Source organism: Heterocephalus glaber, unplaced genomic scaffold (genome assembly GCF_053883595.1).
Source record: "Heterocephalus glaber isolate CG9 unplaced genomic scaffold, H.glaber_assembly_v1.0 deba00001457, whole genome shotgun sequence".
NCBI classification, from domain to species: Eukaryota; Metazoa; Chordata; class Mammalia; order Rodentia; family Bathyergidae; genus Heterocephalus; species Heterocephalus glaber.
In genome coordinates, this window is record NW_028258305.1 from 492,334 (window position 1) to 514,763 (window position 22,430).

Below are 22,430 nucleotides of genomic sequence, written 5' to 3' on the forward strand. Positions count from 1 at the left end.
GAGTCAGAGTTTCCTTGCAGTAAGCATGGGGCTGTTTACACATCCTGCAGAATAGAGGGTTTTGCAATCCTAGGAAGAGAAGGGAATCTTTGATGTGTCTTTTCATTTGGCCAAAAATTGTTGAAGTAAAATCACAGACCCCAGAAAGTCTACTCTAACAATCAGCAGTACCTGAGGGTGAATTTCTATATCTAAAGAAAAAACCCTCTTAAGAAAGAGGAAAGTTTCCTTCTGCACTGCCCTTGAAGGAGGAGGGGAGTGGATATCTTCAGCTATTTTTTTTTTTGTAAACTTAATTTTGATATACTTCATGGTTATTAGAGGACAGAATTGGCAAGTCAAGTTGCTTTGTATGAGCAAATCAGGAGGTGGTGAGCAGAAAACGGTGAAACTGAGCTATGCGGAGGTGCAATGTGCCCCTGGGGAGATGGCCTGAGAACTTTCTAGTAGTGAAAAGACAGGGATGGAAAAGAACCTGTCTAATATTCTGCCAGAAGGTATTCATTGCCTGACCTGTGTTGTCACCTAGCTCTACACTTAAGCCAGTACTCCCGCCAGTAGTGCCTTGGGGAATGTAGAGATTGGGTTTGCCACATAGTATCTAAAAGAAGCAAGGAGCAGAAGTCAGCAATGCCTGGGAGGAACCGCAGAGATCAGGTGGGATGCTGGTTTTCCATCATAGGAAGTTTTGTTTAAATGTTAAAGGATGCGGTGGCTGCACACATCCAGTTGGCTGATGTTTGGTGACACAAGTGGCAGCACATTCTTCAGGTCTTTCTGACCTGCTTGTCCTCAGGCAGACCTGGGCATGCCCTCAGGCACAGTGCTGCTCAGGAAGAAACAGCTATAGAATGAATATGAAGTCTAATGTACCCATTTGGTTAGCCCAGAATTGGATTACTCCTGTCCTGTCCTCAGACATTGACCTTTCCATCTTTCCCAATCCTGCTAGGCTTTTGTACAGCCCCATGCTTCAACATTCAGGATGCTTGTAAAACTCTTCTTTCCTTTCTTCTGTCCATTGTTTAAGACATCATTCAAGATCACACTAAGTGATAGGACTTTGCTGTGAACTTGGACCTCACAGGGAAGCATAGTGCAGTTGTTCCTTGCATGAGTCTGAGTAGTCTGCAGCACTTGTAGCCAGCCATGAGACCTCCAGGTGCCTCAGGGGCTCCTTTCCTGAATGGCAGTATCACCCCACCCAGGCCCAGGTGGCACTCAGACAAGGCCCACAGCCCCTTTTAAGACTAACATGAAGATGACCACTTGTTTTCTGTGCTCTTTCCATGCTCTAGTGTGTGGCTGCTCTTTAGTTCTCTTTGGGCCCATGTTTCTTGGTTTGTCTTCTCTTTCATGTTTTCACATCACCAAGAAGCTTTAGAATGCCCCTCTCTGGAATTGTATGTGTGTGGGTGAGGGGTTTCTGTAGGTTAGGGTTTTGTGTCCAAACAGAGAGAGAAATGTGTATAGGAGGTACTGTTTACTGTAGTGCTGTTGGGAGGTGGTGAAACCTTTAGGAGGTGGGGCCTAGTGGGAGGAATTTAGGTCATTGGGGGTGTGCCCTTGAAGGGGATATTGTGATCCTAGCTCCTCCTCTTTGCTTCTCCATTCCAAACAATGACCAGGCCTCCCTGCCATGTGCTTCCTCCATGATGCATTGTGCCGCCATAGGCTCAAAGTGACAAGCCAAGTGACTATGGAATGAAACTTCTGAAACCATGAGCTAAAATAAACCTTTCCTTCTTTTAAATTGACTATCTTAGAAATTTTGTCATAATGATGGAAAGTTAATGCAGTTAATCTAACCTCATTATACCTCAGCTTTTCATGTATAAAATGGGGATCATGATAGCACATCTTTGTTCTAGGGCTGTTGAATGATGAAATGAAATATTCAAGACTTTTTTATGTTAGTTGCCTGGATAGTAATAAATGTTATCTATATATTATTATCTCTATTATTATTAATTTGACAGACTTAGATGCAATGTATGCTATGACTCTCTCCCTTTCTCCCTGATGAGGACCAGTTAGGTCATCAGCTTTATAAGCCTGCTGTTACACCCTGTCTTAAGACAAACTCCTGCATGGAATCTCAGTTGCCATCTCAACACACACTGTATGCTGAAGCACACATTCTGGAGTTGTCAAATGAGAACAAGAATTTTAAGTGCCTACAAACATGGCAGCTACTCAAACATTTTATACTTCTATCCTGTTTGATTTTTCTCAGTGTCCTCAAGTCAGAGCCTAAGGTCTTAATTTGCCTGAAGCTAAAAAGTACAATGTTTAAACTTTCATTGCCTAGGTCTCTAGTTTGGGTAGTTTTTCAGTTTATTTCTGACATATTTAATTTTTTAAACCAGAGAGCTCTAAAAGGAATGGGGAGGGCAACTCTAGATTTTAGGAACAAACTGGCTTGCTTTTCCTCAGAAAATGAAATGTACTATTAATCTGTTCAGCCTGGGTCTGGCCTTGGCAGGATGATTAAGAAAATTGTAAGTGTTCCTGAGAGCTCTATATTTGATGATACAGTTAGAGATGTATGTGAATAACAGTCTTCTTTTTCCCAGTATGTTTACTTTATATGTAGGTGTGAGACTTCTTTAGCTTCTTAGGGCAAAGCCATATCCAACTTTCCATTCAGTCATGGGGGTTCCTGTTATGTTTTCTCTTTCAAATGTGTGTGAAGTTGGGGATAGTAGACTCTTTGGGACCTGTATGAATGGCAGGTAGAAATGGAATATGGCATGGATTCCTGGCTGTAGCTCATATTCTGATATTTATTTAGATTGCATTTAGTTTATTAAAACATGCTTCCAGAGAAGCCTTGGTGCCTACCATGCTTAGAGAGTTGGGGCCTGTTAGGAAGCATATGACTCTTTTCTTTGGCTACAGCTACTGGACCAGAAGTGGGCATCCAACCCAAACGCAGCCAGTCCATTGCTTGGCTATGGCCTATCTATCTATGGTCCAGAGTGAAAAGATAAATCAGGCCAAGGATATTCCCTTGGTGGTAACAGGGAGGTAGAAATTGAGAGACTAAGCCTGTATTTATTGGAAGCAGAAGCTGAAATGAAGGCCTGGGAAATGCCACCAGGTAGTCAGAACAGAAGGAGTCTGCAGAAACCAGAGTTACCAGAGTATGGAGAAGGCCAGTAAGAGAGAGCAAGGGAGTAAATTCCCAGAAAGCAGAGTGCTAGGAGTGAGGGCAGGAAGAGGGCCACAAGGAGGCTTGTGCCTGGAGCTGCCTTAGTTGCTGCTGTTTCACTAGTCAGAGTTTATCTGGGTTCATTCATCTTAGACAAAGCTTGCTTTGGCTCAATTAATAGCTCAGCTGTTCTCAATTAAAATAATAGTTATATGAAGTCAAAGCCCCTCTCTGCCATCTATATAAACAAATTAAGTATTAATTACTGTCATATTCCTGATGGTTTTATTACCATCACATCCCGAGGCCTGCCTACTATATAACTAAACTTAGAGAATGAATATGACTTTATGAATCTTTATAATGACCTCTCAGTGATCTTCTTTAATAGAGAATATCAAAATAGATAATGTGTAAAACTATTAATTGATTGTTTTACAGCCTAATGAGCCTGATAAAAACTCAAATGTAGTTAGAGAATCCATGGAAGGTGATTCCATTTAGAATGAAACCACTGGATGAAGCATTCCAGTTTTGCATTTTCCCATAAATTGCCAATTATTTAGAATAGAGATATAGTGAAGAATTCTCACTCTGGTACCAGTTAGGGAAGACCCTTAACCCAGGAAAAATCCCTTGTAGTTGTTAACATTGAGTTTCCTTGCTTTTGTTGAGATCTCCAAATTTCAGGTCATCTCTCTTCATACTCTCCACTATACAAGTGAATCACTGATGGTTAACTGGAATCTCAGAAAGTCATGGGTTTTTATGTTATGCCTTTTGATGTTCCCTTTCAAAGAGGATTCCTCATTAAAGAGGATCATTGTGAAGAGTGGCAAGGCCAGGCACAGCGGCACACATCTGTGACCCCAGAGATTTGGGAGGTTGAGGCAGGAGGATTGCAAGTTCAAGGCCTGCCTGGGCCAGCTTGGGCTCTGACTCCAAACCTTTCTCCACTCCAGCTCCCATGCTCATATCCCACCAGCGCCACGAGCTCAGCTCCTGTGTGGCTGGCTCTACAAAACATGCTGTAATTCCTTCCATTGACCTGCTTTCTCCTGTTTCCTTCTCTGAAGTCTCAGGGTATTTCATTATCTCTTCCCTCTCCGTCAAAGCTTAAAACCATTACCTACTTGAAGGTCAGGATCTATACCTAGTTAATCTTTGACTTACTTTCAAAGAGTTCAACAGTTTCCAACACTCAATAGCTATATGAAGTTAAGTGTTCTCTGCCATATATATGAGCAAGTTAGGTATTAATTACCCAATTTTCATCAGTTCTATAATCATCACATCCTAAGGAAAGCATGTCTAATGTCCAGTGTACATGTATAAATAACTAAACTTGGAGAATGAAGACAACTTCATGGTTTTTTTTTTTCAGTATTAGAGATTAAATGCCAGGACACTGTACCACTGAGATTCATCTCTAGCCCTTTTTAATTTTTTTTTGAGACAGGGTTTCACTATTGTATTCAGAGTATTGTATCAAATCCTCTGCATGGGCTAAATTATGTTGTTTCTATGAGATTTCTTTTCTTTCTTTTTACCTGCCAAAACACACTGGGAAGGAGATTAGGGCCGCCTAACTCACAGGGCCATGTGTGTTGGGGGCCAACACACATGGTGAGGTCCCCAGAATCCCCCCTAGTCATCCCTGGCCAGCCTTGAGGATCCTTTAAACTCCACAGAAGCCTTCAGTTCTCAAGTATTCTGAGGTTATCATTCTGTTTTAGAAACCAATTCTCCTTCTTCAGATGAAAGTACAACCTTTATCAAAATATTCAACAAACCCAAGAAAGCTCAAGTATTTCTCTTCCTTTACTTTTAGCTATTCTTTTCTTTTTCTTGGCTCCAAGTTTTGTTGTTGTGTATAATACTACATGATACAAATATTTGTTGAGCTTGTGCTGTGGGTGGAACCCTGTGCCAGCTGCTGGATCTGGGGTAAATGAAACCTCTACAGCCTCATACCTGAATCCCCTGGCGTATTGTGGTCATGGTGGCTGCCACATTACCTTTTAAAGGCAGAGGCAGCGCAAGTCTCAGAAGCAGGAGCAACAAGTCTAACTGGACCTAAGAGAAGGAGGGAATATTCTACACTGCCGGGCAACAGAGCAGCCCCATTAAGGAAGCTTCTTCCTCTGTTTTTCTTTGGGAGTCTAAGAAACAGCTGCACATAACAGAAGCAAAACCAAACTGGAACCATGGAACTCACTGTGGTGTCTTCTCTTGAAGGATTAGGAAAGGCTTTTGTGGATGTAAAGAGAGTTTTGTCTCCCTCCTCTTTGGAAAGCAATGTAATTTCCTTTCTTGATTGCTGGGCAGAAAGTTAGCATTCCAACAAGATGTGCTTTAATTGATTGCAGCCATTAAATCCCTTGGCTTATATGTATATAGTTCAGGACTTAAGAGACACAAGAAATTTTAAATTTAATCATCTGCCTTTCTGTATGTAGGAAACTTAACAAAGACATTGGAAAGGGATGAGTGAGGGGGCTGAATTTGGTTTGCACACAAAGCTAGACTTTAGGGATTGAGGTAAGAGCTTGAAACCTAATCATTACATATTTTAGTGCTGCTAACATTTCAGATCTCTACTCTGGCTTCTAAACTGGTCAGCGTTGCTTCTAGGGAGTCCAGCTATCTCAGACTAGGAAAGCCAGTTGCTATGCACTTCTACCCAGTGAGGATCTTTCTCACGTTTAGCCTTTAATGCCTCTACTGTATTCTACCCAGGCCACCCTTACTTCAGAACTGCTTACTGGCCAGTTTAATGGTAAGAGTCTGAGATTGTTTTCTTCTTTAGATGATGAGGATTTGAGAGCGAGACCAGGATATTAGCGTATCCTCCTCCAGTATATTTTTATTACTGCCTGGCAAAGTTTTAGGTAATACTGTTTTAAATTAAAGAAATACTGAATATTTTAGCACTAGGCCATTCCTAGAACCAATGATGGTTTGGAGAAAGTGGCAAATTTACCCCACACACAGTGGGGCTCTGCTCAGCTGGGGGCTAAGTCTTCCCGTAGCCCAGCCAGCTTTTTGTCCCCTTCTGTTCTACCCATCTGGCTGCGCCCTGTTCTGGCCACTTACCTCACTCTCCTCAACAGGGGGTGGAGGGACTTCCTTGATAATCTGAAAAGAAGAAGGAAAAAAAAACCCAGGTCAGTGGAAATCTTCAGCCACTAGCTTGCCCCACCCCCGTACTAGGAATCGAACTCAGGACCTTGCACTTCTGATGCAGGCACTTCACCACTGAACTAAATCCCTGGCCCCAGCCACCAGCTTCTAAAAGATCTGCTCTTAGAAGGTGCACCAAGCAAGGCAGACTTGATCAGCGCCATGGTCTGTCTGGACAGAGTATCGCACTTAGTTTGAGCATGATCCAGGCTGCAGGTTCCTTTCTCAGTGTTGTAGTTTTTGTGTAGAAAAAACTGTTTCACAGGTAACAGTTTCAGCTCTTATTCCAGGGGCCTATTTTGCAAATATATTCATTCACTTATGTATTCATCTAATCATTCATGCATCAAATCATTCACACCTCTATCCAACCATCTAACCATCTACACATCTAAGAAGCAGTGGTTACACAGTGGAAGCTGAGAGGGTGCTGTAGAGAGCAGCTAGATTCAGGCCATGCTTAGGGAACTGGCAGTCCTTAAACTATAAATAGAGCCCTTGGAGAGAGGATGTGATGGTTACATAGACTGTCTCAACAGAAGGCAGCAGAGGACGTGTGCCCAGAGATCTCTTGCAGGGAACTGACATTCAGGGGCACAAAGATTTAAATAACACTATGATTAGACTGCAAATTTTCATCTTCAGGGCTGAAGAGAAACACATGGACATTGTGGGCAAGCCAGTAACTGGGATCCCCTTCTAATTCATGAGAGAGTAGATGACCTAGAGGAGGATGGAGAAGGAGGATGGCTGGGTGGCACACTTGTCCTCAACTTGTATACTACTCATAAAATGAAAGTCTTTGCAGTTAATTGGATTTAAGGTGGTTTCCTACCGTTATCCAAAGGTCATCAGAATTTTGGTCCCATATGCGCGTTTTTTTTTTTTTTTTTGAGAACTTCTAGTAGGCTCATCACATATTTCTGGATCTCTCAGTCTCAGGGATGGTTACTTTTAGGTGGGTGTTCAGGCATTCTCCTAGGAGCTTGCCCTTGGCTACAGCCAAGCTGCCTGGCTGGCATTAAGCTCCTCACCTCTTCCTTTGAAGCACGAATCTCCTTTGATCTAATAATCTCAGGGCCTCACTACAGCTTCAGTGTCCATTGCTGCCACCTATCCTACCATTGTCTATAATGGCATCTCTATGGGATGAGACTGGCTACCAGCCTTGGCCAGTGGACCGAGGCTCCAGTTATCTGAAAGGACGGTATTCAATTAATTGAAGAGGCAGACATACAGGCCTCTAGGGGTTTTGAACTATCATTTCATCTGCCACCACTTCCTGGCTGCTGTGGGAAGCCATGATTTTGCTCACCCACTCAATCTTGGCTCAGAATTTCTTCAGGAAATCTCAACAGAGAGTTTGCTGCTCAGTATTGATTTTCCAGCATCCTACAGGCAGTAAATTATTTTAAAGCAGGAAATGCCTGGAAACTGAAGGGAAGGATGAGCAGGGGCACAGAAATTTGGAACTAAGGAAAGGGAGCTGGAGGGAGAGCATGATGTTTGGGAACACAGGCAGAGACTGACAAGGGTGCTGTAGGCAGTGTGCGTGGTAATGTCCCCGGCTACAAATAGGTTCAGGTTAGAGTAGCCATGTTTCTGTCTTCATGGTGCTATTAGCTGCTCTGTCCTGCATGGAAACACTGCACAGCTGTACTATGTGAACCCCAGGCATACCTTCTCTTGTCAGGATTTTAGAAGCCCCTTAGGTTCCCTGTGCTCTATTGTCATCTAAGTAGAACAAGAACATGGACCTTACAGGAAGAGTTATGAAAAGCAATCAAGTGTGTTGAGGGCCTGGTAGAGAGGAGGTGCTCCATAGATGGAGCATGTTATTAGCACTCTTCTTCCATTTCTTGTCTGCCTCTTGCAGACAAGATGTTTATTACATCTTTTGGAGTTTCATAAAATAAGTGAGAGAGGAGACTGGTGAACAGACAGTGGCCAGTGGGCTGAACAGCGAGCAGAGGCTTCAGGAGAGTCAACAGCCACATGACATCATTAGCACATGATATAAGCCAGGAAGTGTAGCACCAAGTGGCCCACCATTCTGAACAGCCAAGCTGTGGATCTGCTGCTTGATTTAATTTGAAAAGTATTTACTGAGTATTTATTATATATCCTGCAATGTGTCAAACCTTGAGGGCAACCTGAAAGATAAAGCAAAAATGTTTGACTTACTAAATATTAATCAAAGGGGGACTAATTTGTAATCCAAATTCTACACTGACACACTGGGAGCATCTCAACTTCTGGAAAAAATATCACCATGTTCAAACAGAAATTAGGCCTCTCCAATGGGGCTTCACTGGTTGGGTGTCCAGCTGCAGTCAGCAGGGATAATGAAGAAGTTTTCCCATTGCTTCAAGTCCAGGCACCAAAAGCTTTCCCCAGAGAGAGCTCACCCATAGGATGGCAAGAAATCTTTATAAGTGTGCCCCAGACAGGCTGGAAGCCATGAGATGATTATCTCAAGCAGTGAAGTTAGACAGGCTGTCTGTGAGTATGCCAAGTTCTTGTACATGGGTCGGACTCACAAAAGAGTGCCTGAGTACAGAGACATGTTGACTCTCAGTCTCCACCCTCCATCAGGAGGGCCACAGTCCAGCGCCCTGAAGAGCTGTTTGGGCAACTGCCTCTATCACTCTCAAACCTGCCTCTATCACTCTTACCTCTGCAGCTCCACGCTCAGCCACACCTCTGTAGGTTCCTGCTAGCACCTACTCATCACACGGATGGCCATGGATAGTAAACACATCTCCCCCCAGGAATCATACAGAATCAGCAAGGTCCCCTCTTAGGGCTGTCAATTATGATTAAGAGTGTTTATGTTTTTATACCACTCTTAATCATAATTGAAGGGTAAACTGCATACTTCTTTGTTAAAGCTAGCATCAGCTACCAAGCTCTGGCTGGGTTTGCCCACTTCCCTTCTTGGTAGATTATGGGAGGTTTCTCTTATTTGTAGGTGGGCTCTTCAGCTCCTCCCTCATTAGGAGGGACAAAGAGAAGATGGATAAAATTGAAGAGATCCTTCACAAAATACTTCAAAGGAAAACACTACCACAAACGTATTTATAAGCAAAACATGGTAGAAGTAAATGGGAGTACTGGGGCGGCTAGCACCCTTCCCCACTTACTACCATCTTTAGATTGGATGTGGGATTTGCAGAAAGTGACCACTTGCCTCCTTGGGGTTGTTGTGCAAGGAGCCCATTTTGGGGCTAGAGCCCCTTCGCACAATAGTTGTACTGGTGATGTGGAAGGGATAAGAACAACACAATGGATGAAAGTTTTGAATTCTGTTGGTGTTTCTTTGCTACCTGAGAACTTCTTGAAACTGCTGTGAGTTGGGAACGTGTCTCCTCAATCCTCCTACCAGATTCTTTAACTTTTTTTTTCTGTCCTTTAAAGATATTTATTCATTTAGATGTACAATATGATGTTTTCATATACAAGGCAATTACTACCATCAAATAAATTGGAAGGTCTATTCTCTCACATAGTTCCTTTCTTTCCCTGTTCTCTCTCCTTCCTTTTCTCTCTATCTCTCTCTCCATTAGATCCCTAGACTTCTTCATCTAGGATAACTGCATCTTTGCACACTTTGACTTATATATCTCCTCATTTCTTCCACTTCTCTCTAAAATTAAATATATATATATATATATATATATATATATATCATTCCTTGTTTTTAAAAGCACGGCACACTTAATTTTTTAATTTAAAAAAAATTTATCATTAAGTTTATTGGTACATTTTAGGTATACAGTACAGTTACATTCATCACTGGGATCTTGTACCTGTATATGATGTATCTTTGTTCTTATTTTTTCCCCTTCCCCTGCCCTCCCTTCACCTCCTCCACCCTTCCCTATTTACAAAGACCAGATTGTTTAACTTTGATTCCATCCATCTCTGTTCAGGAAGACAGGAGGAGGGGCCAGATCTAAGGAAACTATTGCATGGATAAGACAAAGTCAGGAAAAGCCAGGTAGAATCTTATCACACTGAACTATTACTTCTTGGGTCATAACAAATTCAAACCCATGAGTGTGCCTGTTGAAAGTGGTAGGGTTGAAGATGTGGAGATGTTTATGGTGTGAGCAGAGCAGAAAGATCATATAAGCCAGTGCCTGTCTGATACCTAAAAAGTTTAACCACTGTGGTTTATGAATCAAGTTCAACTCCTGCATCTCTATAAAATTCTCTCTTGAATTTATTTTACAAATTGTAAAGATGAAGTAAATTCCCAGTGAATTTATTTTGCATGTTAAGTTTTTTTTTCCTCCAGAAATATTGGAGTTTTGCTCCTAATATGAAGTTTTGGTCTTTGCTGCTGTGTTTGCCCCAGCTAACTCTATATTATGGTCTTTTACAGTGAAAAGCAAATGCAGTCTATGTGACAGCCACATTGGCTCACTGGACAATCCACTTAAAGTTGAGGGTCAGGCCAACCTGCTATATGAGGAGGAGAAGGAGGCAGGCTGGGGTCTTCCTTCAAGGTTTCCTGCTTTGTCTCTTTCACCTATTGAGAAATGCTCCAGTGCAGCCTCACAGTTCTGCTCTTCTTACCTGTCTGTTCCCTTGGTGACAAAGAGTTGCTTATACACTAAACCAGACAAGCTCCTATGAGACAGTTATTCATCCAATGGCATTAGAAGTGGGACTAAACAGAGTTCTTTTATTTTTCAGTTTATGTCTCAGTATCTTTTTTTTTTTTTTTTTTGAGACAGGATCCTGCTATGTAGTCCAGGCTGGCTTTGAACTCACTATGTAGCCCAGGTTGGCCTTGAATTTGGGGAGATTCTCCTGCCTCAGCCTCTTGAGTTCTGGGATTACAGACATGTACTACCATGCCTGGCTTTTAGTATCCTTTTTGCATGAGCTAAATTCAGGGCATCTCCTCTAAACTCCATTATACCAAAGGCCTGGTCTCTGGCTGCAAGGGAGACACATCATTGGCACACAGTGGAACACTGGCTGTCCAAGACAACACTAGCTTAAGACAACTAGTACACTAATAAAACCAGGGACTTTCTTCTGATTTTAATTAGCTCAGTGGTTTCAAACTTTTCAAGTGTCAGAGTCACCCAAAGGATTTCCTTAAGCATAGATTTCTGGGCTGAATAGCCAAGTTTCTTATTAGCAGGTCTGGGCCAGGCACTTGAACTTCTAGTAGATTCCCAAATGATGCTGGTCCTGCTGGTCTATGGCCTCATTTTGAGAACCATGAATTAGCTTATTCCTAACAACTCTATATGCCAATTAGATACATAGGAGATATATGTTTTGCTTCCAGTCAGACATTCCTATAGGTGGTCTGCTGTGTGTTGCTTATAGCTTAGTATAAACAACAACTTTGGAAAAGTTTCATTCTAACAGTGATGGTGTCCTAGCTCTGTTGTCTGGAATGCTGGGTTCTCTAATGCTGCCTCTGTCCCATGGAGGGAAGACAGTGTGGTGGAAGGGATTCAGCTCTACTCACAGGCACTCTCCAGCACTCATGGAGTACAGAGCCCAGCCCTGGGGCCACCCTACCAGGTGGATCCCTGGGAACTAGGGGTACAGATCGCCTTTCTACTGTCTGTGCCACTGGCAATGAATTCACTGAACTGCATTTGCTTCTAGGAGACATGGGCACCTGGTCAGCTTTTATCTTTGAAACATAGCTCAGTACTTATTACTATTTCCTGTAAAGGGAAAGGAAGTATTTCTGAGTATACTAAATATTCTTAGCTCTCAAGTAAGCACTTAATACATGATCCAATATTCACTTCTGGTTTCTCAATCCTCCATCTAAATGTTTCTTTAGTGATTAAGATGCGAATAGTCCCAATTGCCAGAAGCAGATTGTGTCAGATATGTGGGGAGGTGGAGAAGTGGGTGCATTGTAGGAATCTCCTTAGTGTCATGGGTTGGACTTAAAATTAATCATGCTGCTTTACTAGACACCACTTGTCCCCCTAAAACCCAAACTCCAAGTAAATTCACTGCCCTGTGGATTAAGAGTCCACTTTCCAGCTTTATGTCCTGAACTTATTTCCAAGAAGGCTTTTTGAAAATTTAAAAACCACATGCAAGGTCTCTGTTGCTACAACTCAAGTATGTAACATGTGAGTCTGTTCCTATAATAGGTAAACAGAACAATAAAATCACTCAACTGTGAAATTGTGTTAGCTCAAAGTAGGATTTTTTCACTAGTAAATATATATTTTAGGTTTTGTTATTGTGATAGTGGTGGTAAAATTCACATAACTCAATGTTAATGGTTAGACACTGAAAAGTGTGAGGTGATACTATTTACTGCCACTGAGTAAAATCAGGAGAATGAAAGTTCTGTGCACCTGCCAGTTGTGACCTGGGAGGAATATCCAAAATCCATGCACATCTCATCTGCTTTCTCACTTCTATTTACTCTTTTGCAATGCAAATATAAATCACACTCTCCAGTATGTGTTTTTTTCTTCATAGAAGCATTTAATATAGTATCCTTGATATGAGGGTGTGTCCAGGCTATAGGAACTAGAGGCTAAATGGAGGAGGAAAACTTTCTGCTTGGAGAGGAGAAGTGTGGGAAGGGCCAGGAGGGGACAGGATGCTGTGGATCAACAGATATAAAGAAGCCCAATACTGCTTCATCAGAGATCCTGCTAAAAACCAATGACAAGACAACAGAACTCAGGGACCCTGCATTTGCTTTACAGAAGATGAGAGGCACGTGAAGAGTATGCTGTATGCTGAGAACAGCATAATGCTACTTTTATGGCTTTTGATCTTATTTGGATCCACACAAACAGCTTCTCTTTTTAATGAAAAAAGGAACCTAGCAAAACAACAAAGGCCTATTTTCTATTTTTAGCCAGTGCAGAAGGAATAACAAGACAGTGAGTCACAGCCATCCACCTCTGGTTCATGACACTTTGCCCTAAGAACATCCTTCCTTCCAACTGTCTCTGTAACTCCCAGCAACAGTACTCCATCACACTCATGGCCAGGAGGATACTCCATACTTTTATTTTTTAAAATTCAAAGTATAGGACTATATGTACTATAGTATTTTTGTTAAGAATCTAAGGTATTTAAAATAGTGGGTCTTGGGGCTGGGGATTTAGCTCAGCGGTTTCGCCACCTGCTGCACAAGCACAAGGACCTGAGTTCAATCCCCGGTACCAAAAATAGTGGGTCTTAAAATTGAGTTCATTGCTCTTTTTAGTGTATTGTTTTTATAAGACTGCACAGTTTTGAAGTTCTACTCTGAACTATTAGTCGCATGATTTTCATGTGCCAAGATTCCATAATGCAATGATATTTTTAGGAATGCACATTTAGAGAACTTTCAGTCTACCTGAATTGTTAACTTTGATAACTTTGGAGAGTCGAGGAAATATCACTGACAGGGCCTGACTTCATCTGACTCTGGCCTTTGCTTTTGTGCTTTCCATGTGTATAGTAAAATCCCAAGGGTTCTGAATAATAATATGCCTTGGGTTTTGGAATATTGTATATTTGGAGCCCATGTGTAGTTTGCATTTACTTCTGGAATCCTGTAGGCCTGGGTGGAGGGGCCAAGCTGCCAGAGGATTCAGAATTCCTCTTGAAGGTCCCTAAGTTCCCCCAACTATGACCACTTCTTCTCTGCTTGCAATTTACAGAAACTCAAGTATAAATTTGAAGTCTAAATATTGAGAAGTTATGGTTATGAATTCTTAGGGATACACACATCAACCCGAGCCTTTCATTCAATGACCTTACGTTAGGAAGAAGATTCAATTTCAAAGCCCAGGCTTTTCTGATCCTGTGAAAGGCTGTTATGCCAAACCTCTAGGTTACTGAATAGGGAAACTTCTCTAACTGCTTAGGGGCAGCTGACCATCAGAATTTAAGATGCTTCTTTCCTTTGGCCCTGAAAATACTCTTTATTTTCTTGTGAGTCTTGTTCTGCATTTAAAACAACTCCTAGTTTTATTCTTGCTTTCATATGTAGTTAAGAGTAGCTGATTCTACAATGATTATTTCCTGCATGCTTTAAGGTGATTCATTTAGATAAATGATGTATTTAGGAGGCAAACATTTTTGGAGGCTTTGATTTAAAACACTGCTTATTCTGATCTCTTACAGTCAATTCAGCTGCTGCCTCCTTGGCCTCATGGTTTCTGCATGAGGAGAAACCATCATTACAGGGTTGTGTGTGGAAGAAATTCTGAGCCATATGAAAAACCACCTACCAAGGGCTTTACAGAGAGGGAGCATGCTTTCTTTTACATTCTAGCCTTGCATTCTGATCCCTAAAACTTATGTATTCTTTTAGAAGTCAAGAAACCAAGGGAAAATGGCCAACTGTGGAAAAATCCAGTGGAAGGACAAGATGTTAGTTGATGGCAGATCAATGAATCTTCCATCTGCAAGTTTAGCAGAAAACTCATCACTGATTGGGGTGGGTTAATACTGGCCCAGTACTGCCTGTGTCCAGTACTTTTACACTGTAAGAGTTTAATGAAGGCTGGCGCCAAGGGTGTTGATCTGGAATGAAGTACAAGCAATTTTCAAAGAAATGAGCTCAATCATTTTTTTTTTTTTGGAACTCAAATTCCTCATGGTTTTTGGCTCTTAATTCATCTCCTTGAAGCTGGGACTATTTAAAATGCCACATTTGTCAATACCTAAAGTGAGAGTCAAGGGAGGAATTTTAACATGAGTTGATAAGGCCTCAGTGACTTACACAGTTATTTAGAAAGAGCAGCTGTGTATATTCTCCATTAGATGACACATTAGTGTCACTATAAAGCTCTGTTAAGTGAAGCAGGAGAACAAATTCAGGAATTCAGAATTCCTGAAGCTTGAGTGAGGGGAGTTCTGGCTTCTGCCTGAGTTATGGGCCAGCTGATACCAGCCACTAGCAGTGCCAGTGGGATCTGAACAGGACACACTGAGAGTAAAGCCAATGTGGGCAATGTGGGCAATGCTCACAATGCTTTCAAACTTCTTAGCATAGATGTAGACACTGCACTTCAGAACCCAGGAACCTGCTCTTTCAGCTGCTTCGGCACCCTCTAGCCTTGTGTTTCCCAAGTATACATGGTAGAATACCAGTGTCCTTCTACACGTCAGCGTAGTAATAGCTGTAGGCCAAGGAAGAGTTCCACGATCAGAATTAAATTTGGAGATTTACAATGCAAATTATCCCACTAAAGGCTCTGAGGAGTCTTGCAACAATTTAATGGTGCCTTTCAAACTTACTGCCTACATACTCTATAGTACCTCTTGTTCTGAAGTGTGCTTGATCACATTTTGTAGGGTATCATTGTCTTGTGGACAGAGTTTGGAAATACTGTCCCTGATTTTGCCAAGTGGTTTTGATATGTAGCCAGATTTGAGAGCCAGAGGCCAAGGAATTATGAAACAGGGCAAATTCACCTATAGAAGGTAAGAATGTAAGGAAACAACCCAAGGGAAAGTATGGCTCAAATTTTCTAGTTTTTCACATGAAGAAACCAAAGTTAAAGAATTTGCCCATTTCTTTCACTGACAGAGGAAGAGGTGGTATTGGAAGCCTGTGGTCCCTAATGATGCTTGTCTCTTTCCATGTCACCAGCAGGGATGGGGATACACCTGTGTGTGTGTGTGTGTGTGTGTGTGTGTGTGTGTGTATTACCATTCAAGTACTGAGGTCAGCTTAGCAGGAATGAAAAAAACTATCAGGGAAAGATGGGGATGAAAAGGACTGAGTGTGTGGGGCATGTGGTGCAGAGCCCGGGATGAGAGGGCAGGCAATGGTAGAGGTCTATGTGCTAGTGAAAAATAACCTTGTAAGCAGCAGAATGAGCAGTGTCCACATGGGAATGGGTGGAGGCTGCAAGGGGATCAAAAAGCACATCAATCTAGGACCAAGAAGCTTGGATAAGGAGCTGCTTGTATGAGTCCTGTTTGAATGAAACAAACTATTAGTAAATCCCTTTGGTGACGTTAGGGTTGCTTGTCTTATCCTACAAATTAAATGTTATGCTTAAAGGTGGGAAGAGCACTATTTGTAGCCTTGATTATTATTCAGTTTAAGGCATATCAAGTTCTCAAGTTTTGCCCCTTGCAGTTTGTCATTGGAGATGTCCAATAGGCTTGTGTGTTAAACTATCCTTGAAATCCAGTAAAGTGAATTAACACAATCTCTTAGATAATTCTTTAAAAACTGTTTATAGATGCTTACACAGCCACTGAAAATGAAAGAGAACAGAATTTTGTTTATATAGAGAAAAATTCTGAATGCACACACATGATCCTTTCCTAACAGAGTAAAAATATTTGCCCTTATTTGTACAGAAATATGATTTAATATGACTTAAATAGGAAGGTGGCTTAACTAGTGGGATTGCAGAGGAATTGAAACTTTATAGTAGGACTTTTATTTTTCTTTTTAACTGCAGCAAGTACCACAAAACATAAAATTTACCATCATACTATTTTTAAGTATACAGTTCAGCAGTGTTACGTATATTCACATTGTTGTGCAACTTATTTCCAGAACTTTATTCTTTGGTACTGGGGATTGAACTCAGGACCTTGTGCTTATGAAGCAGGCAGTGGCACCACTGAGCTAAATCCTGGCCCTTTCCAGAACTTTTTCATCTTGCAAAATATACTAAGATCTTTCTACTCAGATTCCTGATATACCATTAACCTCCCAATAAAATGAACATATTTCTAGGACTTAAAGAAATGGATAATGTCTTTTGTTATGTGATATTTGAAACTTATGAAATTGCTTATAATAATATATGTAGGCTATGAAATATAATAATATAAATACTCAGGAAACCACTGCTCATTATATTATAATCAGATTGTGGGTGGATTCCTTCTGTATCTAGGTCCCTCCCCTCAAGATGATTCAGTTTTCAGTGTAGTTTGGAAAACATGCAATTTATGTACCAGGTTCTGTGTTCCATTTTGGAGCTAGTTTCTGTGACTGGTGTCTCCTTGTCCTAGAGTTCATAGTGTCATAGAGAAACAGATGTGTGAATGGACACTGTGATAGCATGAACAAATGCTGTGATCTAGGTGTGAAAAGAGTGCTGTGGGCATCAAATGAGGCAGCAGATAATTCTCCTTAGGTAGGGAAAGGTGTGCAGGAAGCCCCTGAGATGGAGAGAGCGATCAGTGAGCTGGGCTTTGGAGAAAGAGGAATGGTAGATAGAGTAGAGAAAGATGGAAATATTTCAGCAAGAGAGAACAAGAGGAGCCAAGAGATTCAGTAAAGAAGTACAAAGCATGTTCAAATATCCTCACAGAGTGTGCCCTCCAACCAGTATTCAAGGAACTCTGAAATCTACTGAGTAACAGTTTTGAGATGGGCACCATGTTATGCTCTGGGGACCTATGGCCTTGGATTCCAACAGCTTCAGCTTTACAGGTGAAGACAGACAAGCAAGCAGACAATTGTAACAGTCTCGCCAGTGGCATGAAGAAGCAGGCATGGTGCTAAGAGAGTCCCCACACAGGAGGGGAGGGCGAGAAGTGAAGCTGGAGAAGTGGGGCCAGGTTAGGAGAGGCTTGCACATGCCATAACAAGGAGTTGGCATTTTATTTTAGAGTCACTGAAGAAGATTTCGGGCCAGGTGTGCTGGGGCATCCTGTAATCACAGCCCCTGGGAGGTTGAGGCAGGGGACAAGAGTAAGCTTGAGGCCAGCCTGGGCTACACAATGAGTTCAAAACCAGCCTAAACTATGTAATGAGTGAGACCTTGTCTCAAAAAAAAAACTAAAAAGGAAGTCACGCGGAAGACGCCGAATCACTCGGAATCTCCCCGCTGCAGACAGGCAGGTCTGTGCACTCCCTACCGAGGTCCTGAGTTGCGCGGAAGACACCGAATCACCCCGCTGCTGACACCGAATCACCCCGCTGCTTACACCGAATCACCCCGCTGCTGACAGGCAGCCACCTGATTCCACACTACAAAGACGCAGAGGACACCAGATCACCAGACCACCAGACCACCAGACCAAGGTACTGAGTCCCACTGCTCCCAGCCCAGAGGAAAGGGCTTTTAGGCTACCTTCTGTCCCGCTGCTCCTGGCCCAGAGGAAGGGGCTTTCGGGCCACCACCCCTCCCACCACTCCCGGGCCAGAGGGAGGGGCTTCTGAGCCACCATCCCACTGCTCCTGGCCCAGAGGAAGGGGTTTCCCAGCCACCATCCCTCTGGCTGCCCCCAGCCCACAGGAAAGGGCTTTTGGGTCACCATCCCCACTGCTGCTCCCGGCCCCTGTCCCACCTCACCCACCTCAGAGGAGGTAATCTGTGCAGGCACTAACAGCCCCCCACCCCAGTCGAAATGAGAAAACACATAAATAAGTCTCAAAGCCAGACTTCCAGATCACCTAAAGCAACCCCAAAGGGAAATGAGATGAAACACTCTGATACTCAACCACCTGGACCCACTAAACTGGCAACAAAAGGGGGTCTGGAAAAAATGAAATCAGAAATAATTTCTCACATAACAGGAGAAATTGTGCCCCTAGTGCAAGACATGATTAATAAATCTAGAGAGGAGCTGAGGAACATGATGGAATCCCAACATAAGAAACAAATGGAATCCATAAAACAGATGCAAATAGATTTCCAGGACATGAAAAACTCCATTGAAAGTCTACACAGCAGAATGAGCCAATGTGAGGACAGAATTTCATATATAGAAGATAAGATTGCAATTAGTGACCAGGAAAAGAAAAATTGCTTTAAAATTGTAAGGGAACATGAGAAATCAATCCAGCAGCTGTTAGATGACGCAAAAAAGAATAACATAAGACTGACTGGGCTCAATGAAGAAAGAGGAGAGAGTGCAGATGACATAAAAAATCTCTTCACAGAAATAATGGCAGAAAACTTCCCAAGCAGGAGAAAAGAGCTGGACATACAGATAAGTGAGGCATATAGGACTCCAAATAGCCTTGATCAAAAAAAACTACACATAGGCATATAATTGTTAAGATTCCAGAAACCCAACAGAAGAACAAAGTTCTCCAAGCAGTCAGAGAAAAGAAACAAATCACATACAAAGGAAAGCCCATCAGAATCACAGCAGACTTCTCAACACAAACCACCAAGGCAAGAAGAGCTTAGAGTGAAGTATTTCAAGCCCTAAAGGAAAACAGCCTCCAACACAGATTGACGTACCCTGCAAAACTATCTTTCAAAATTGATGGACAAATAAGATACTTTCATGACAAAGACCACCTTAGGAACTTTGTGAATACCAAACCAGCACTCCAAAGAATTTTACACAATATCCTAGGAACAGACATTGAGGATCACAACCCCAGGAAGCAAAGCAGAATGAACCCATCTAGCATGACAAGAAATTAAATGTAAAGGGGGAGAACCCAACAAAAAGAAAAAGTCATGGCAATGACAAGTCAATACATTTCAGTCATAACCATCAATGTTAATGGTCTCAATTCACCAATCAAAAGAAATAGGCTGGCAGAATGGGTCAAGAAGCAAAATCCAACAAGATGCTGCATACAAGAAACACACTTAATTCAAAAGGAAACTCATAGACTGAAAGTTAAAGGGTGGAAAACAATACTACATGAGACAGGAACCTGAAAAAAAGCAGGAGTATCTATCCTCTTTGCAGATCAAGTAGATTTCAAACCAACACTAATTAAGAGAGATGAAGAAGGACACTACATCCTTGTAAAGGGAAGAATCCAAGAGGAAGAGATGACAATCATAAAAATCTATGCACCAAACACTAGTACACTCAACTATATAAAACAAATGCTAATGGACATGAAAAGTCATATACGCACTAATACAATTGTAGTGGGGGACCTCAACACCCCACTGTCACAAATAGATAGATCAACTAGACTAAAAATAAGTAATGAAATACTAGAACTCAATCGAACTCTTGAACAAATGAACTTAACAGATGTTTACAGAGTCTTCCACCCCACAAAATCAGAATACACATTCTTCTCAGCTGCACATGGGTCATTCTCCAAAATAGACCACATACTCACACATAGAACATGTTTAAGTAAGTGCAAAGGAATTGAAGTTATCCCCTGTATATTATCAGACCATAGTGGGATGAAATTGGAGATCCATAGCAAAAGAAACTCAAAAAATTTCATAAACATGTGGAAATTGAACAACACACTTCTGAATAACCAATGGGTCACAGAGGAAATTAAAGAAGAAATCAGACAGTTCCTTCAATTAAATGACAATGACAATACAACATATTGGAATCTATGGGACACAATGAAAGCAGTCTTAGGAGGGAAATTCATAGCAGTGAATATAGCAGGAAAACAGAATGAGCCCAATTAGACAACCTGATGCTGAACCTCAAGCTTCTAGAAAAAGAAGAGCAGGACAACCCCAAAGCTCATACAAGGGAGGAAATTATAAAGATCAGAGGAGAAATCAATGCAATGGAGACTAAGAGAATGATACAAAAAAACAATGAAGCCAAGAGTTGGTTCTTCAAAAGAATCAACAAAATTGACAAACCTTTAGCCAACCTTGTCAGAAAAAGGAAAAAAAAGGCCCAAATCCATGCAATTAGGAATGAAAAGGATGAAATTACAACAGACCCAGCAGAAATCCAGAGGATCATCAATACCTACTTCCAGAACCTATACCCCAATAAGATGGACAACACAGAAGAAATGGACAGATTCTTAGATACATATGAATTATCAAAGTTGAACGAAGAAGACCTAAAAATTCTAAACAACCCAATATCAATCAATGAAATTGAAAAGGTAATTAAAAACTTATCACCTAAGAAAATCCCGGGCCCTGATGGCTTCACTGCTGAATTCTACAAGACATTTAGAGAGGAACTACTGCCACTACTGTTTAAACTCTTCAATGAAATTGAAAGGGAAGCAATACTCCCAAATTCATTCCTGGAAGCAAGCATCATCTTGATCCCCAAAGCAGAGAAAGACCCAACTGAAAAAGAGAACTATAGGCCAATCTCACTAATGAACATAGATGCAAAAATCCTTAATAAGATACTGGCAAACAGAATGCAGAAGATCATCAAGAAGATCATACACCCTGATCAAGTGGGATTCATCCCAGGGATGCAGGGGTGGTTCAATATACGCAAATCAATCAATGTAATACACTATATCAATAGACCTAAGGACAAAAACCATATGATTATCTCCATAGACGCAGAAAAAGCAGTTGACAAAATCCAACATGCATTTATGATAAAAACCCTACAAAAAATTGGAATTGATGGTCTCTACCTCAAACTGATAGAAGCCATCTATGAAAAACCAACAGCCAATATCATACTAAATGGTCACAAAATGAAATCCTTCACACTAAAATCAAGAACAAGAAAAGGATGTCCACTATCACCACTCTTGTTCAATATAGTTCTGGAAACATTAGCCATGGCAATTAGGCAAGAGAACGAAATAAAAGGAATAAAGATAGGTAATGAAGAAGTCAAATTGTCATTATTTGCAGATGACATGACACTCTATATAGAAGACCCCAAGGACTCCACCAAAAGTCTTCTAGACTTAATAACCAAGTTCAGTCAAGTAGCTGGTTACAAGGTCAACACACAAAAATCAATAGCTTTCCACTACAACAATGACAGATTCACTGAGAGAGAAATAGGGCAAATAATTCCTTTCACAATAGCATCTAAAAAACTGAAATACCTAGGAATCATCCTAACGAAAGAAATCAAAGACCTCTTCTCTGAAAACTATGGCCCTCTGAAAAGAGAGATTGAAGATGATATCAGAAAATGGACAGACATCCTCTGCTCCTGGGTAGGAAGGATTAATATAATGAAAATGGCCATACTTCCAAAACTGCTATATAGATTCAATGCAATTCCAATTGAGATCCCAGCAGCATACTTCATAGACCTCAAGAAAACAATCCAAAATTTCATTTGGAGCAAGAAGAGACCCAGAATAGCAAAAGCAATTCTAGGTAACTGAGACATGGCAGGGGGTATCACAATCCCCAGCCTGCAACTATACTAGAAAACTACTGTGATAAAAACAGCATGGTACTGGCAAAGAAACAGACTCGAGGACCAGTGG

General features: G+C 41.5%; 1 protein-coding gene across 2 annotated transcripts in view; it reads right to left on the reverse strand.

The window, feature by feature from the left end:
• Antxr1 (ANTXR cell adhesion molecule 1) overlaps nt 1–22,430 on the reverse strand; it is a 311,693-nt gene that overhangs the window by 138,456 nt on the left and 150,807 nt on the right. For both annotated transcript variants that reach the window (XM_021262513.2, XM_004849931.3), the window contains exon 14: nt 6,251–6,292. In XM_021262513.2, coding sequence (XP_021118172.1) covers nt 6,251–6,292 — 42 coding nt within the window. The remainder of the gene's footprint in view (nt 1–6,250; nt 6,293–22,430) is intronic.